Source organism: Chenopodium album, chromosome 26 (genome assembly GCF_948465745.1).
Source record: "Chenopodium album chromosome 26, dcCheAlbu1.1, whole genome shotgun sequence".
NCBI lineage: Eukaryota > Viridiplantae > Streptophyta > Magnoliopsida > Caryophyllales > Amaranthaceae > Chenopodium > Chenopodium album.
The window spans coordinates 10,848,150-10,867,158 of NC_137859.1; the positions used below are offsets into that span (position 1 = coordinate 10,848,150).

Sequence of the window (19,009 nt, forward strand, 5' to 3'; positions counted from 1 at the left end):
AGCTGAACTGAACTGAACTAAAATTAAGTAAATATGAACAGGCCCTAAGTTTTTGTATTAATGTTAATGTTGATATTGTGTGCTAATATAAGGCTTGTTCTGATTTATGAATTATGAGCTGAACTGAACTCAACGCAACTGAACTGAACTGAATAGAGCTAAAATGAATTGTTTATGAGAGAAGGATCGGAAAAAAAATAGGAACTGAACTAAACTAAACTGAACTGATTGGAGCTAAACTGAACTGAACTGAAATTAAGTTGAAGAGAATAGACTTTTAGAGGGCAATTACTAATGAGGGTATTAAGCTAGTTTCAATAAAGTGCTGCAACTTAATCAAATTTCAAGTTTCTGCAACTCGTCTTACATTTCGAGGTCTATACTACATATATTTGGGATGCAGAAATATGAGAAAATACAAGTTTCTCAATATGATTTGGTCTTTTTGGTAAAAAATTACCCACTACTCTTAATTTCTCTCTCCTCAACCATGAACTTTGAGCAGTTTTGAACAATGGAAATTGAATTTTTCTTCAACAATTGAGGGAAGAATTTCAAACAATGGCAAAAACCTTCCATTTGGGGTTAACTATACCCTTAATTTATACTTCCTCCGTTTCTATTTAGTTGACACGTTTGATTAGACACATATATTAAGGAGAGGAGAGAGAGTGAGAGAGAATGAAAAAGCAAGTGAGGTAGCTTGTAAATGTAAGGCAAAAAAGTTACCCTAATAGGAAACGTGTCAACTAAAAAAAAAACTTCCTAAAAAGGAATACATGTCAACTAAAAAGAAACGGAGGTAGTATATTTTTTGGGTTTTTTGTCAAATTCGGCGGCGAAACTTCCTGATATGGTGGTATGGTTGGGGTTTGTTGTAGTATTGGTAATGTCATCGGGAATGATGTTGGTTATGGGGATGAGGTTCGTCTTCCATGGATGAATCGAAAGGCTTTCAAAGGAAGACATGATGAAAATGAAATTGTCATGTATTTGTCATTTATGTTTCTAGGGCAAGCTCTAGAAATATTGTGAATTTTGATTTCAAATATTGTGAATTTTAATTTCAGATTTCAGTAAATCTTGTATAATATATAGTATTTGTTTGTTATAACATCGATAAGGCCACTGCGGACTACATTTACTGTGCTGGCAAGAAGTTGAATAAAGTTAATCTCAATACTACTTTAACAATAGATTATCATACTACGAATGTTATTGCAATGAAAAATATATAACGTGAAATTATTTATAAATTAACAAATTACATGAAATTATGTATATCATATATTACACATAATTAACACAACTACGTATATATTATATTACACATAATTATTGTATGAGATTTTATATGACTTAATTTTGGCTAATAGTTGGTTTGAAAAGCGGGATTCTCACTTTATAATTAACAATCTTGAGTGGAGCAATTGAAAACACAAATAGACAATCTGTTCACAAGGAGCACGGGTAAAAAAAAGTTTCATAAATTGCAAGGTCATCCTAGAGGACATTGTGGTCACCTAGTTTTTGGTTATGACTATTCATTTGATAGAGAAGGCGGTTAATAAGGGAAGACTAGAGGAGCCAAGGATATGATAGATAATGGAATTTAAGGGATTGCAAATGCTAAGTTTTTTACAAAAAAAAGTAATTAGGGTTGGAGACGAATCGGGATGGAGAATGAGATCTAGACATGATTTGGTTACTAATGAAGATATGTTTCTTGAGGGTGGTCAAAAAGTTCTTAGGGGAATCAAGGGGGAGAACTTTGATGCAGAGATATACTTCGAGGTTGAATAAAGAGGTGAAAGTAGAAATAGTTAATAAAAAAACGGAATGATATCAAAATTTGGAACATGTAAGAGCGATGGAACTTTTGCAGCGTAAAGGAGGCTAAGAGTAAGGTAAAGGAAGCTGTTCGCCAAGCAAAAGAAAAGGCTTATCTGGAGGTTTATGAAAAGCTTATCTTTAGAAGGGAGAACAGGTCATTTATAAGATGGCAAAGAGAAGACAAGAGGCAAGGCCTAGGAAGGATATTGGCATGATAAGTGTGTCAAAGATAAGAATTAAATTATTCTAGTACAAGATGGGGACATTAAGAACATGTGGAAGGGGCACTTTGATGGATTGTTTAATGGAAGTCAAGGAGTTGTCACAGGAGATTCCTTTGTGAGTGATGAAGAAATCAACGTGGAGTATGTGCAAAGCATTATGAGAGTAGAGGTGAAGATTGCACTAAAGAAAATGAAACCTAAGAAGGCGGTTATCCCTAATGGTTTACCCATATATTTGTGCTGGTGTTTAGATAAGATTGGTATTGGTTGATTAACACACCTCTTTAACAAGATATGGAGGGCTACAAGGATCCCACAAGATTGGAGGAAGAGCACCCCGTGATCAAGCTTATGAGCCACACTATGAAGGTGGGAAATAGTGATCACTTGTAGAAAAAAGCAAATGAGCACAAAACTTGCTTTGTGCACTTTTAATTTATAATTATACAAACCACGGAGCTATTCAAGACTCTCAATTAGAATTTATTTATGATGTTCCCGTAGATTTAAGTCGTATTTTAGAGGAGGATAACAGGGGTGTGTCATTGCCACGCTTTGTCCCTCCATAGGTAGTTTTTAGCTAGTTTGGTTTTTTATGTTTTGTTAGGTGTGCTTGTGTTTCTTCTCTTTGGTTTGTTTACCCATTTGAATCAAAATACATGTTTCAATTTATACACAATAGCCGAAAACAGAGTTGATAAAGCTCATTATTAGTCATACAACGACTAATTGTAATTCATATATATCTATACATAAATGGTTGCAAACTTACAATTTTAATGAATTGGAGATATTGTATGTCATTAACACCAACTAGAATAAAACTAACAAATCTAAATTAATATGCTTCAATCCAACCCCGAATCAAATAATTTTTCAAAAACCTCATCACCAAAGAAAATTCAAAATATAACACACAATTAACATAATAATTCAAATCAAAGTTTTTCTTCTATGATCATAATTTATCAAGCTTGGAATTGTACACTAGGAGGATCATCTCCACCCATATAAGATGACCATTTTTTCGTCTTCTCATCAAAATCTTCATTATAAGCAAATCCACCATGACTTGTAAGATCCATTCCATTCATCTCCTCTTCCGACGTAATCCTCAATAATCTCAACTTATGCAACACATAAAACAAACTTCCCATTGTTACACTAACCCATGCACATATGGTCAAAATTTGTACTACATGGGCCGCCAAGAGCCGGCCCCCACCGCCCATTAGAAGGCCGTAGGAGGTGGAAGGGCGTGCCGGATACACTTCTTGTAGGTACTCTTTTTTTGCAAACAAGGCTGTGAAGATTATGCCCCATGTACCACACCCGCCGTGGAGTTGTAGGGCTTCTAAGGGGTCGTCGTAGTTGAATTTTTCAGCTAGGATGTTGCATGTTATTAGGACTATGGCTGCAACCACGCCGCATATGCAGGCTGCCCATGGGTCTACCACTGCACAACCACCTGTTATGGCGGCGAATCCCCCGAGTAGACCGTTGCATACGTCGGTTACGTTCCAATGTCCTACTAGTATCCTGTATAATAATAAGTCAATAATTAGGCAATGCAGAGGCTTGTACAAACTATAGCAGCTTAATTTGTAATTAATACAAGTACATACTAACATATACGAAGTACTTTGTATTAATGATTAAAATAGTGTATTGAAAAATGTATATAAAGCAACCGAATAAAAATTAGGAAATTGGCGGAGAAAACACTAATTTATATGAAGTGATAGTCACTACTTTACAAAGTTATCAAATACAGAGTACACTGTATTACATTTGTGTTGACATGTTCTAAACATATTATGTTTTTGTCACTTTTATGATTCTCTTAACATAGCAATTATGGTAAACTATTTTTACTAACTCCTTTTAATATCGTACTCTTCTAACCTCACAATATTTAATCTCTTCCACTCACCTTATGTTATAGCTTATAAAAGTTTGATGACTAAACTCTTTTTTTTTTTTTTTTTTTTTTTTTCATTCATATACTTGTACATTAGAAACAATTTAGACGATTCCCTCAAATTGTGAATAGTTATAACATTTAATAAACCTATAAAAGTTAGTTGTCCAGCGTAATTAAAATATTCCAGCCAAGATGGCAAGATGCATCAATTAGGATATATATAAGTGCATACGCATGATATTTTACCTCATATAGGTTGATTGCCTAATCATCATTAATATATGCACATAATAATTTGGCATGAAATCTCCTTATTCTTGTAAATTTTATTTATAGAAACACAAGTCCAAAAAATATTAAAACAGCTCAAAATAATGTCTCAAAAATTACCTTTTTCCAAACAAAGTAGTGAGGGCAGCCGTTGCACCCGCAAGAGTAGTAGTAACAGCAGTCCTCCCTACGGCACTCCACTGCCCATACACCGCCCCGCTTTCGCCATACGCCTTCGCAATGGTCAAAAACGAACCCGGGTTAAACCCGTACCACCCGAACCACAACAAAAAAGTCCCTAACACAACCAATGAAGCATTATGCCCTTTAAGTGACACCCCTTTACCTTTATGATCAAACCTTCCAATCCTCGGACCTTCAATAAACGCCCCCCAAAACCCGGCCACGGCTCCCACCAAGTGCACCACCCCTGACCCGGCAAAGTCAATAACCCCCGTCCCAAACAAAAGCTTTTCGGACGCCACAAAGGCGCTCCCCCACCCATCATTAGACCAAAACCAATGCGCTACAACGGGGTACACGAACCCCGTTAGTAAGCTCGAGTAGGCTAAGTAGGATACGAACTGAGTACGCTCCGCTATCGAGCCGGAAGTAATCCCGGCTGCAGCGATAGCGAAGCAGTACTGAAAAAGAAAATAGTTATAATCATAAGATTGGTGAAAATCTGGTATTGTGGAAAGCGCGAAAAAACGGCTCCCTATGAAAGGGTTTGATGGGGAGCCGAAAGCGAAGGCGAAACCGAAGAGGAAGAAGAACAAAGCACCGGTAGCGGCGTCAAGGACGTTGGTGAGGAGGATGTTCATTGTGTTTTTAGCTCGGACTGAGCCAGCGCAAAGCATGGCGAAGCCGAGTTGCATGGAGAAGACAAGGTAGGCTGAGAAAAGGAGGTAGACGGCGTTGATTGCGGTGGTTGCATCGGTTGTTAAGGCGGTGTTGGTGGTGAGTTGTTGGCAGATGTAGTCTGCTGCGGCGGAGGAGTTGAGGAGTGGGGAGAGGATGGTGGTGGAGCACCCGAGTGGCGTCGCCATTGCGAAAGCCGAGGAGGAGGAGGAGGAGGAGGAGGAGGCGCAAGGATCTGGGAGTTGTTGGAGGGGTTAATAATAGGTCAAAGATTCATGGAATCATATGTTATGTGATTGTGAGGATTCTTGCCAACTAAAAATTAAGTGTTTTGATTGAGAATCTTTACTAATATTAGTACTATGTTTAGATGTCATATGAGTGTTGATTATTGGTATATGGTGCAACCGTGCAAGTTGTATATATAGTTCGATACTCCTATTGTTGTAGTATGTTAGGCTAATCTGTATTGGTCACATGCATTATCAATTAATTATACGATTTTGGGTCTAAAAAAATATCATGGTTGATTAATATAAAGGTATTTTTGGCTAATATTGTTCCTTACATTGAAATTTATGATAGTTTTTAATAAAATTATATCTTGCACCGAATAAAAATTGAAACTCAACAAATCAAGTCAAAGAATAAAAAAATAATCATGTTAAATTCACTCAATAGTTCTAAACTTCTAATTAACAAATCTACATATTATGAATCATTTAAAAGTTGGGTGATAGACAATTAGATAGTTAACAGAATTGAAATCGACTGAGAGGCAAGGATGGTTACAGCTAACTCAGCTTCAGGATGAATTATTCAATCAACACTACGGATTACTCTCTACAAAATTTGACCATATCAAGTGCATAATTTTCTCATTATTATTACTCACTTTTTAAATTAGTTACTCCGTTTATTATTACTCTGTATTATTTTATTAAAGTCTTGAAGATTTAGTTATTACCATTTTTATTTTTTGATGTGCTATAATAATAATAATAATAATAATAATAATAATAATAATCGGAGTTAAGAGTACAATTAGGTACTCAATTCTTCTAATTTTCACCTTTTAGGTAATCAATTTTTTTTGCTTTGCTTTTGGGTACTCAAATTGATTTTCAGGTGAACTAACTCACCACTAACCATACCTAATTAAAAAATTAATTTTTTTTTTAAAAAAGAAAAATTATTTTTATTAACTAACAGTCAAAACTAGCCGTTATACTCTATTCAAAGGGGCATGAACTTGGCCAAAAAATTCCATGAAAGCACCAGCAAAACAGTAGCATCAAAATAGGAAGATTCACCATGTTTTGTTAACCAAAATTCATTCTAAACGAATTTTCCTGATTCAATTTTCAAAAAAAAAAAAAAAAAAAAAAAAAAAAAAAAAAAAAAAAAAAAAACTGCTGCTTCTTTCTCAAGCTCCCTTCTGCACAGCAGTAGCAGTATACCAGCAACACCTATCATCAAAACAGGTTCATTCACCATGTCTATTTAGGCACAAATTCTTCAACAACGTTTTTCCCAGATTTAAAAAAAACAACAACAACAACAACAACAACAAAATACAGTAGCTGTTGCTTCTTCAATTCTACCCCTGCTGCTGCTTCTTCAATTGTTCCCTTGCTGTTGCTTCTTCAATATACCAGCCACATGCTATCATCACAAGACTGATCCAGGACAAGGAAAAAAATTGTGAAGACAAAATCAGCCTCCTGCAAATTGCAAAAACATAAACAGTAAGCTTCAAATCATGGACACACAACACCATCAATCACACATACACAATTTCACCAAAACCTCTCCTGTTTTACTACGCAAAACACATCAACTAATCAAACCCTTGCGCAATTTAAACAACATGCAATCAACATCCAACAACACCACTAGCTTAATCCAACAACAAACAACAACAAAGCAACAAATTTAACACAAAAAACACAAGAAATCGACATCATCAATTTGTTCAAAAAAACCCCAAAAATACGAAAACCCTAGGTCGCAAATAACATCAACAAATGGGCAAAAAATTCAAAATTTATATCAAAATATAACAACATAATCCATGAGTAATTAAGGTTACCTCAAAAAAATGGCGGTTTTTGGTGACGTTTTCCCCAGAATCGAACCCAACCTTGCTCGTGTTCTTCGAATGATACAGCAGAATTTCCAGAAATGGAAAGAATAACGGGAGCAAAAAGGGGAATAAAGAATAAGAAAGGGGAAAAAAAATAGGGTGACCCGCGCTTTTTTTTTTTTTTAATCGGGTGGGGCCCACTTTCATTTAACCAAGGTACTGAATTCTTTAACCAAAGGTACTAAATTCTTACGCTGAATTATTTTTTTTGGCCGGAATACAGTATTCAGCACCCAAAAGCAAAGCAAAAAAAAATTCAGTACCTAAACGGTGAAAAAAGGAAGAATTGAGTACCTAAATTTGTGCTTAACTCTAATAATCGATCACGTGAATTGAAATTGTTATTTTTGAAATTCATATTGAAACAAAACTTAGCTTGCATGACATAATTTGTAAAAATCTTAAGAGTAATATAAATGAGTAATATTAAAATATAAATAAAAAAATAAAAAAAATAAAAAACTCCATTGGTTTTTCTAAAAGTGACACTTACCTTAAGAAGTCTATTACTAAATTGACATATATTGCAAAATTGAAAATATTGTATTATTTTGTTATGGAATATATTTATAATTGACATATATTGTACTTGTATTATATATGTAGATCAGTAGATGTCCATTCTATATTATATCTATCCGAAGTACTTTTTGTCTAGAGTTTATTTAAAGTTAAATAAACCCTATCAATTATATATTTGTACATTATAAATCCCATCATTATATGGTTCTCTCAAATCTCTCCTCTTTGTTTTTAAACAAGTCATATGCCTATATATTTGTGTTGAATGGTAAAAGCTCATTGATTTGCTTGGTCACAAACTCACAATGCAAGGAGACAGGATATTCATAAAAGTTATCTTTCCTGGTGGTGGCTGAAGTATTAACCTGCCTAGTGAGCAAGCAATACATGTAACAATATTATGAAGATTCTGATGGTTTCTTCAATGAACGTTCACCTAAAATTTTCAATTATTTTTCACATTATTGTTGAACTAGAATGATCTAACTGGTGATGCCAAACTAAGAAGTTAGGAGAATGTGATTCAATCGTATTTATTTTTGCATGTGTAGTGCAAACGGGTGAAGGATCTTTATTTGATTTAGGGTATGTTCACATTTACTCAGCTAAACTGAACTGATTGGAGTTGAACTGAATAGCTGAAATGATTATTTTATGTGAAAAGGAAATTAGGAGTTGAACAGAACTGAACTGATTGGAGTTGAACTGATTGAACTGTACTGATTGGAGCTGAACTGAACTAAAATTAAGCTGAAGTGAACAGACTCTTAATATGTTATATACAGTATATTTTAAATTTGAATTTTCATAGACATTGTGACTTTTTGCTAATATTGGATTAATTTTACTAATTTTTTTAAAAAAAGGAAAATTTGTTGAAAATCATCTTATAAAAACCAAATTTTGTTGAAAACCATCTTATAAATTTTTTTGTCAAAGCACACCTGTTTTAAATTTTTTTTTGTTGAATCCCACCTCTTTTCGGATTTCGACTATTGATTGACATTTTCGGCGTTAATAAGCATGTGCACCTCACGTGACCCACTTATTAACCCCACTTTTCTATTATGTTTCCCCCTTTTTCCTCCATTCATTCTCCCTTCGTCACTTATATTTTCGTGCAATTATATAATTAGACTATAAAAACCAAATTATGATGAAGAGGAGTGACGAAGAGGGGAATGAATGGAGAGAAAGGGGGGAAAATAAAAGAAAAGTGGGTCACGTGAGGTGCACATGTTAGTCAACGCCGGAAATGTAAGTTGTTAAGGCCTTGTTTGGTTCACCTTATTTTTGATGATCTGATCTGATTGTCTGATTTGACCAAACTTTGACCTTAAGTGTACGATAATCTATAAGAAAAAAAATATGTCAAGTGAGATCTTGTTAAATCCGTAATAATGTGATATTTATTAATATGTAATTTTTACAATTTTTTCAGTACGAAGTTAAAGATATTTAGCGATAAAAACCGCACATAAAACGATGTTCTGATCTGAACTTATATTTTCTGATCTGATCTGATCTGAACTTATTTTTTCTAAAATAAGTAAAAATAAGGTGTACTAAACAAGGCCTTAGTCGAAACCCGGGGAAATGGTGGGACTTAACAAAAAAAATTTTAAAACAGGTGTGACTTGACAAAAAAAATTTATTACAGGTGTGTTTTGAAAAAAAAAAAACTATACAATAGTTTTCAACAAAATTTGGTTTTTATAAGATGATTTTAACAAAATTTCCAAAAAAAAAAAATGATAAAGAGGTCTTTGTAGAAAAATTCAAGTTTATAATAAACCTTTTTTTTTTACAAGAAGTTTATAATAAACCTAAATTGTTTATCAAATGACAATACATGACTTTTGCATTATTTATAGGTGATTTTATTAATTGAATGAAATACTAGCAATTTTACTCAAAATCACTACTTAAAATAGTGTATTTACGAAAAAAAAACCACTATCTCAATTAGTTCACCTACAACTTTCTAGATTTTACAAAATTGCCCCCAAAAAATATTATGCTTCATATGTTTATCAAGAAGATATATTGTGGCTCCTTTTAACGGTGAGAAAATACAAGTTCATTTTCAGGATAAACAAAAAAGTATTTATCTTTTTTTTTTGAAACCACAAAAAAGTATTTATCTAGTGACATTCTTGTAAATAAACAATTATTATTAAATACAAATTCCATAAATATTGATTTATTTGAAAATATGTCATTGCCAACTAAGATATTTTATTGATTTGTTTATAGAAATGTAGGGTTGGGCAATGGGCATGGATCGGGCTGTTCCGCGTGATATTGGCACGGTACGGTAGTGGCCCGACATGGCACGAGCACGTTAGCAGCACGGCACGAGGAATGGGCCGTGGGCCGTGCCGTGAACAAAAAAATAAAATTCGGCACGAGCCCGCAGGTGGCACGAACTTTTGGCCCTCCAGCACGACCCATAATAATAAAAATAATTACTAAAAAAAACTATAAATAATACAAGTATTAAAACAATAAAAAAGAAAAATTAAAAAAATAAAATTAATAAAAAGAACCATGATAATATAAAGAACTATAATTTACAAATATATTAAAATTAATTAATTGATAATAATAATAATAATAATAATAATAACAACAACAACAACAATAATAATGGGGTGGCTTGCGGCCTGACACGATCTAGCCCGCCAGGCATGTGGGTCGTGCCGTGCCGTAGACTGGTGTGCCATTTGATGGCCTCAGGCCCATCAAGGCACGATCCACCTTTTGGCATGGCTCGACACGGCAAGATGCCCAGCTCTAAGAAATGTCACTAGATAAACTATCCATACTATATATTAAAATATGGTTTTATCTAGATTCGAACCCTCAACCTCAAAGAAATAAATGCGACAAACTAACCATCTCAACCAACTTTTAGGGTCTGTTCACATTTACTTAATTTCAGTTCAGTTCAGTTCAGTTCAGCTCCAATCAGTTTAGTTCAGTTCAGCTCTTAATTTCCCTCTCACATAAAATATTCATTTCAGCTCAATTCAGTTCAGTTCAGTTCCAATCAGTTCAGTTCAGTTCAGTTCAGCTCCAATCAGTTCAGTTCAGTTCAGCTCAGTTCAGTAAATATGAACAGGCCCTTAGTGTTTTAAATTTTCACATATTTAACATTATAAATTGCTTTTCAATTAGAGGTTATTTAATTTACTAGTATTTATTTTTCACAAGATTGGCAAATAAATATATATGAAGTAAAAAAAAAATAAAACCATATCATCCGAGACAACGCCCAAATCTCACACTAGCTATACAATAGTTGAACAAAATTATAGAAGTACAAATTAGCGATCTGGGGTATCGCCGGGGACACACACTAGTTTAAGATTAATCGGGGCGGTATGTTGGCAAGGATTTTTTTATTTTTATTTAACAATAGAAAGTAAATTTCCAGAGAAAAAGAGAAAGACCATTTCTCAGATTCTCTCCCCTCATTTCTTCTCCGCCATTGCTGCTCCTTCGTCAATCTTTCATCCAACTCTTCGGTAAAGCCTTTATCTCAATTCTTCTCTACTTTTTTCTCATCATCACTATCTTTTTCTTTAAATTTTGTTGATTTTTTACCCCTTTCCTAAAATGTACCGTAATAATTAATTATTGATAATTTGTGTATGATCATAAATTGATGTTATATTTTGATACTTGATGGTCATATTTATCATATTTTGGGGAATTGTCTTATATTCTGTAATTTTAACCATTTCTTGCTTCTTTGCTGTTTCTATCTCTGAAGGGGAAAATTATTCTTAGTTTGACTATTTTATTGTCTGAAAATCCATTGTTTTCAATCTAATTTAGGAAATAGTTGGTATGTATGAATCAGCAGTTTAGCATAATCTGATTATTATACCTGATTAATATTATACTTCTGTCAAGACAAAATTGTGGGTGGGAATTTTAATTATAATATTGTGTGATATTTTAATTCTTGAAATATTTCCATTTGGATGGATATATGATTCTATTGGAGTTAGATGGTTTTGGGTCCAATTTAGTACAACAAGCTGAAAATTGGGGTGTAATTAGGCTATTAGCTGTGAAATCACTGAGTTTGATTGATTGAGTTTGTAGTGAACTCAGAATTGGTGTGTTTGTGTACCTTATTGCCAGTATCCGAGAATCCGAGATTATGATTATAGGAAGGTGTGGTGTAATCGAATTACTACAGAACTAGGTTTTTCAATTTCATTTTTGTTTTCTCGGGTTTCCGGTCAATGCTGGATATGTGATTTAAATCTGTTCGTCACTTAAAGGAAGTGGAAAGGAATACTTGATGCAGGAAAAGCATGAAAGAGGGTGTCTGATGGATAAATTGTAGATAGTGGGACTAGACTTTTCCTACATATTTTCAATCTTGTGGTCAGTGTTTCTTGATGGAGTGTGGCACTTTAGACTTTCTTATTTAGACAAGTAACTCTTTGATGTTAACACATCTTACTAATTGTGGGAGTACTTGGTACAGGGACTCATGGCTTCTACATTCCGTGCGTTTTTGAACAGCCCTGTTGGTCCTAAAACAACTCATTTTTGGGGGCCTGTTGCGAATTGGGGATTTGTTGTCGCTGTATGCTTCTAAACTTTTGTTTTGGACTTGTTGACATTTTCTCTTCAGATTTAAGAATAATTTTATACGCGTTTCTTATCTGAAGTTTACCAATGAAATTATTTGTGTGATTGCTGGAGTATATAGGGGCTTGTGGACATGAATAAACCCCCTGAAAAGATATCAGGCAACATGACTTCAGGTTGACATTTCTGGCTTTGTTGCATTGTTGATTCTAAGATTTCAAGTGTATTTCATTATAATTTGATTTTTATGTTGTCATTTTCCGGTCTGCAGCAATGTGTGTTTACTCTGCATTATTCATGAGGTTTGCATGGATGGTACAGCCTCGCAACTATCTACTTTTGGCGTGCCATGCTTCAAATGAAACTGTGCAGCTATACCAACTTTCCAGATGGGCAAGGGCTAATGGGTAAGGTTTCTGAATTTCTGCAGCTTCTAGAATTCCATGTATACTCTATTCTGCCCTTCATTGTCAAATAATTTTAGGTCATTCTTTGTTTATTGATTTCACGTCCACTCTTATTAGGGGTTGAGGGAGGGTGAGATTATGTAACCTATGTCCGAGTACTTATTTGGATCTTTAATTTCTTGTTCGGAAGTAAAGGCTACCTTGTGCCGGGTTTGAATGTTTTTATCTAGTTTGCTTACAATTTCATGAAACTTGTCCAAGGACCAGTGACCTCCCCTCCCCTGGAGCTCTGTTGTCACATGTTCTATGGTTGTGTATTCACAATTTTGAGATTTTTGACCTTGTGCACTATGAGATCAGTTAATGGTTGCCTAATTGGAAGGGGGTGGTGTTATGCATATCTTTTGTAAACTTCAGTTTCATAGTTACTAGCAATTTACAGAAAATCTCATGTTCAACCATTAATGCCACTGTATAAAAGGCTTTGAGTCTTTCCACTTCAGCTGGATATCTGGGGCTAGCTAGGTCTCGTAATATTTTGGGGTCAAGATGCAAGTAGAACACAAATATCAACTGGTACCTGGCTCTACTTTTTGAATTGATCAGTCCGGACAAATGGCCCTTACCTTTGTAAAGCTTAGTGATGTAACACGATGTTCACCAATTAGTAGGTACTGTTGCTTGATCTATCCTGTACTTCCTGCTTGCCTATGTGAAGAGTTAGTCTGTTTGTATGTGTCTAATCTTATACATATAAGAGTAGAACAGTGGTTTGCTTGTATGAATTGACTAACACATACTGTATTTGCCTTTCTCCCATTTCTTCTATCATTTTATGAACGAGTCTTCTCTCTGTGTCATGATGTTCATATATACAGTCTGGGATTGAAAAAGTTATGACGATATCATCTATATTTTTTCGTCATTATGCTTTAGCTCAGAACTTTTGGAAGAATATTCAAGGTCACAACTTTTTGTCATTTGTGTATTCAGCAATGCCACAAAAGCACTCAAATTATTTGTTTTTCCCTTTGCTATTAGCTTCCAATATTTCTCAGGTACTTACTAGACATTGGCAGTTTTCTGCAAGGGATTAGGATGAATTGTTAGTTGATTTTACACATCTTCATTGTTTGGACACTGGGCTACTGCTGATTCATCTCTTCTTTTATGTTTTATGCTGAAGTAAAGACCAGGAAACAACTTCAATCTAACAATTTTCATTCATCTCTTATGATAGGTACTTGTCATCAAAAAAGGAGGAAAGCACTGAACTGTGTTTCGCCTTTTCACTAGGGTGCTGATCTTCATATTTCTTTAATGGCATCTTGTTTGAGCGATAGAAACATTTGATTGTATACTATCTAAACACAAACTTTAGGTGATTGCACCAGAAATGTTCAATTTGTCCAAAATTATTATGTTACATCTTTCACATGGTTTGCTACTCTTTCTGGATAGAAACATGATGGTACAATTTAACTCTTGCAAGTTGCAACAATACTATCACTCTTTAATAAGAAGGTCATGAACTAATTTATTTCTCCGTATGTTATAAAATTACAGGCACGGGTAACACAAATTTATCTCTTCGTGAATCTTGCTTAACAATGTTACGATGGTTTGCTACAGCTTTAAACCAAGAAATCCTGATGAATTTTGAGACACACTATCCAAATTAGTACTTTTTGTATAATGCCAGGATATCTGTCATGCTATGTTGATGGTTTGATGCCTTTATCCAAATTTTTGTAGACATAAGCGCAATAAACAGAAATAAAATACTGCCACTAATAAAATAGCTCAACTAAATTCATGACATACATATACTCGGTTAGCCAGTTACTTTTCTCACTAAATTTCATTCATATATATACACAAGCATTCATGAAGGTTTTCTGCATTTAATCGGGTATTGCATCTCATTAAATCCTTAGTACATGTAGAAAAGCCTTCATGGTGACTGGAGAGGGTTTTACACAACTTTCAAAACTTGACAACAAACTATCATTTATGCAGTCACTTAATGAAAGAAAATAGGGCTAGAACTTGAAACCTCTTACCTAGGCATTGAGTACCTACACCAACAAAATAAAAAATTGATAGCATATCTCTAAAACTTAAAAAGAAATTTGTGTTTTCATGTTACATACAATGATCCATGGCACCGCCTAAGTAATACCTAGTTAAGAATCATAACTCCATTTGCACTGGTACATGGTTGGCCTTTTGTCATCTTCATACATGATTCCTTGAGCATTGCTACTTCAATAGTCAAATGTAATGATCCATCTAAAAGAAATGCAGCTCTTCAGACCTTGTAAATCAACTGGAAAATAGTCTAATTCAGGCAGTATCACCAGGCACCTGAGGGAGTGCCCATTTGCCAGATTTAAATTTGTTGTAGAAGGTGGAGCTTCTAGACACAATGTAAAAAACTGCATGTACCAACAATGAATTAGCTAAAGCTTAAAGGTAAGGAAAAGAAAACGCTAAGTTTTGATTTTTATGCTAGCAGCAACCCGCCTTCTCACCCTCTTTGCCATTCAAATACAGATTTTTACGCACTGCCACCCCAATTCTTTTTACTCAAATGTTTGAAACAAATTTAGCAAGTAGAAGAATGGTAAGGAATGTACCTGGTATGCCAGGAATAACAAGATTTGGTTCCTTCAGAACATCATGAAGTGTCCTTTTTTCATTGACTTTAACCCATCTGGAAGGGCCTTTACCTGGCAAGTAATCACATAATTGAAGATGGCTGACATAAGCTTTCTGTATCTTACAAAATCCCAACAATTACAAAAGCTAAAGGGACAGCATTTCTAAAGTGACTAAAAACACTGTTGAGGAAGTGTGACATTAGAGCTATCAGATAGAAACACGAATTGGATGTTTAAAGGGGAAGAAAGCACTAAACTGCAGTGACATTCTGAAGCCCCCAAAGAAACTGAACAACCATTTTCATAAGGAAATGCTTTAAGTTCAAAGAAATCAACTCAAACAGTCAACCTACATCTCCATTGCACAATCGTAGGCAATTTCAATCCCTAGTTAGCAAAGTACCAATGATAAACTATGCACAAAGTTCGAGGATTTAGCTGATGTATTCTAGCACTAATTGAGCACACAAACTACGGACATATTTGCTGATCTAGTATGTAAAATTTTACTTTATTCAGATAATCAAAAGATAAGCTGTAAATTATACAATACCTGAAGGGCTACCATAATTTGAAGAATCTTTTTCTTCGTCAATGCTCACTGCACCAGCACCTGGAGTACCTTCCAAAAGATAATGCAAAATGTGTGTCTTTGACAAGCAAACTGATGAGCCAACCTAAGGATTACAACATCAGTCATTGGTATCCGTATTTCACCATAGGAAAAAGCACAGACAAAAGTACCATTAGACAGTCAGTCAGATACCACTATACTAGGACACGTATGCAAGACCAACCATTATAGATCTATGTAAAGTTAATCCACTGGTTGTCACTTTGCTATGCAGCAGTCCTCCATAGTTTCAATTCCTCTACAAACATTCTGTAGAGCATCTTAAGAATAGAGTACCAAATCAAAACCTTAGCTAGAAAATACCCACATAGTACCAAATGTAGTGACCTTCTGCCAATTCCAGGAAGATACTTTACAGAACTTTATTGGAAAACTAAAAATCTCTCAAGAAAAATTGTACGATATGGTGCATATTTACTCTGTCAAAATGTCAAATAATTTCAATAAATATTTTGAAGTTTGCTGAGTAACCAGAGATACAATCCAAATTTTCCATTAACAACCAAAACAAAAGACAGGACCAAATTTTAGATAAGCAACTATTCTAATGTTCTTCAGGGGAAAGAAAGATTACCTCATAGTATAATTCAATATTTTCACGAGTGTACACATTTTCCTTATCCCACGGCAGAGGTGGAGAGTCTTCTGAAAACATGTTTCTATGCTAAGGAAATTCCAAAATATAAAAATGAGAAAAAGATTCGCAAAATAAAAATTAAAATATGGCAGCATCCGTAGAAATATCAGGTATATTACTTAAGTGATCCCCCATTAGACATCAAGGCAAAGGACCAGTGTATCCACAAATGATCCATCCTCCAAAACCTCAATTATGACTTGAATGTGATGAACTTGCCATGAAAATATCATGCCAATTGACAAGTCCCAATATCATGGATTTATATTATGCATTAAATATGAACAAAAGAAAACTAGAAACGAAACAAACTAACAAATATAAGCAACAAAGGATATTATATCTAGGTGGGATGAAAACATGTCTGTCTCACAAAAGTCTTCAATTATGTCACTGGACATAACCTCTGGATAGAGAAGAACCACTGGCCAATGAAGAATCTTGCTCTTGTCTAGAACTGGTTTCTTTAGCCCAGTAAGTTCACGAAACATTGCTTTGCCAATTTTCAATCCTCTATCTTCAAAGGTAGAGAGAAGATCCTGCACATTCGATATTAAGAATCTGCCAACTCAGAAAAGACCCCTTCATTATAAAAAAAAAACAGGTATAACTGTATACCTTAGCGTCTCTCAAAGCTTTGGCAACTTCAGCCTCATGCTTCTCACGTTCCGCCAATTTCCCACTAGCTAGCTTCACCAGCTTTTTTAGGTCATCATTCTCAGGGGACAGTTCAAGTCCTTGTTGACAATATGTTATAACCTCTTTCAACTTATCTAAAGCAAACGAAGCTTTAGCAGCACGATATATTGCCTATAGTCCAATACATTAAACAATATGTCATCAGCTTCAGCAAGCAAATCCCATTTTTCAAACATTTCTACAAACAAGGGGGTAGCAAACCTTAACATTCGTCGGACAAAGCTTAACGGCCTGATCAGCATCCTCGAGAGCACGCCTGTTATTTCCTAATAAAAGATTTACATGGGCTCTATTCGCAAATAAAACCGATGTCTCTGATTCACCTAAACCCTTCTGATTTATAGCTCTAGTGTAACAATCAATAGCATCCTTGTAATGCTTCTTCCCCTTCTTAACATACTCATTGCCCTCATCCTAAATAACACCCAACAGAAAATATAGCATAAAAATAATGATCCTTGGGAATTATATTCATCGTTTTAGGCCAATTTTCACATTTTTCAATGCACAAGAAGTACAACAAAAACAAAACAAGCATGAATTGAATGATTTTAGTTTTCCCATCTCAATATGTATGGTAATCTGAATGAGTTTATTTATTTTTATTTTTTTTAATTTTTTTTTTGGGACAATAACCAGAACAATGGGAGTGGCAATTATAATTAGAAATCTAAGGTTCCAAACAACAAATAGATCAATTAGAGAAGTAGTTGAAGATGAATTAATACTAACTGGGTATTTAATTTCAGAACATAAATCAACAAAATATATATATATATATATATATATATATATATATATATATATATATATATATATATATATATATATATATATATATATATTCAGCATAAATCATTCAAGTATAAAAATAATCTGCAACATAAAGTTTGAAATTACAAGAATTAATAGTAAAGAAGAAACGGGTAGAAAGAGGGAAAGAGAAAGAACCTTAAGTTCAAGAGCAGTAGAAACTTTGAGGGCAGCAATGGCGGCTAAATCAGCCTTTTCATTCTCTGTTTGGGGTTCAGAATTTGAGTCTAGCCACAACGCCATTGTTGAGCAATAAGTTTCTTAACAAAGTTCTGGCTTCAAGTTTTTTAGGCTCAAATTTCGAGTATGGTTTGTTTTTGGGTTTAAGATAGCGGGTTTGGACATAAATTTTTTGACCCAAAGTTGTGCACACCTGCAGCCTTGGTCTGATTTTTTTTACTAGTATCATGTTATTAAATTTTATTTTTCAAGTCTTTCTACATGCTCCGGGTAACAATAATTTTATTATACATCAAATATTTTTGCGAAAAGTGATCCTTTTTTTTTTTATAAAAGTGACCCTTTTTCTTACAAAAGTGACCCTTTTTTTTCCACAAAAGTGACCCTTTTTCTCACAAAAACAGAGTATCAAAATAAAAAAAATAAACACAAAATGCAAAAGTTAACTCAATGGCTCTACTTTCATCCCGTATATTTACCTCTCCTCAAAACTAAACATTTCCACCATTAACAAATCTTCGAATTCTCTCTCTGCTAGCAACGCCAATTAGCGCTGAAACAATTGCCGATTCCACCATTTCC

At 34.3% G+C, this 19,009-nt stretch overlaps 3 protein-coding genes across 3 annotated transcripts; 1 reads left to right on the forward strand and 2 right to left on the reverse strand.

Annotated features, from left to right (window-relative positions):
• Window positions 1-3,025: 3,025 nt before the first annotated feature.
• On the reverse strand, window positions 3,026-5,300 carry LOC145618210 (ammonium transporter 1 member 1-like). The gene is made up of 2 exons (XM_081672990.1): window positions 4,372-5,300; window positions 3,026-3,596 (listed from the first exon to the last, which is right to left on the reverse strand). Exons 1-2 carry the CDS (start codon window positions 5,298-5,300, stop codon window positions 3,026-3,028), a joined length of 1,500 nt encoding a protein of 499 aa, XP_081529116.1.
• A 5,887-nt stretch (window positions 5,301-11,187) lies between these two features.
• On the forward strand, window positions 11,188-14,347 carry LOC145617990 (mitochondrial pyruvate carrier 1-like). The gene is made up of 5 exons (XM_081672768.1): window positions 11,188-11,310; window positions 12,288-12,389; window positions 12,516-12,570; window positions 12,666-12,801; window positions 14,042-14,347. Exons 2-5 carry the CDS (start codon window positions 12,294-12,296, stop codon window positions 14,103-14,105), a joined length of 351 nt encoding a protein of 116 aa, XP_081528894.1. The 5' UTR covers window positions 11,188-11,310; window positions 12,288-12,293; the 3' UTR covers window positions 14,106-14,347.
• A 328-nt stretch (window positions 14,348-14,675) lies between these two features.
• On the reverse strand, window positions 14,676-18,568 carry LOC145617830 (uncharacterized). The gene is made up of 8 exons (XM_081672582.1): window positions 18,386-18,568; window positions 17,636-17,848; window positions 17,354-17,545; window positions 17,072-17,274; window positions 16,673-16,751; window positions 16,018-16,141; window positions 15,441-15,533; window positions 14,676-15,239 (listed from the first exon to the last, which is right to left on the reverse strand). Exons 1-8 carry the CDS (start codon window positions 18,488-18,490, stop codon window positions 15,148-15,150), a joined length of 1,101 nt encoding a protein of 366 aa, XP_081528708.1. The 5' UTR covers window positions 18,491-18,568; the 3' UTR covers window positions 14,676-15,147.
• Between the last annotated feature and the right edge of the window lie 441 nt (window positions 18,569-19,009).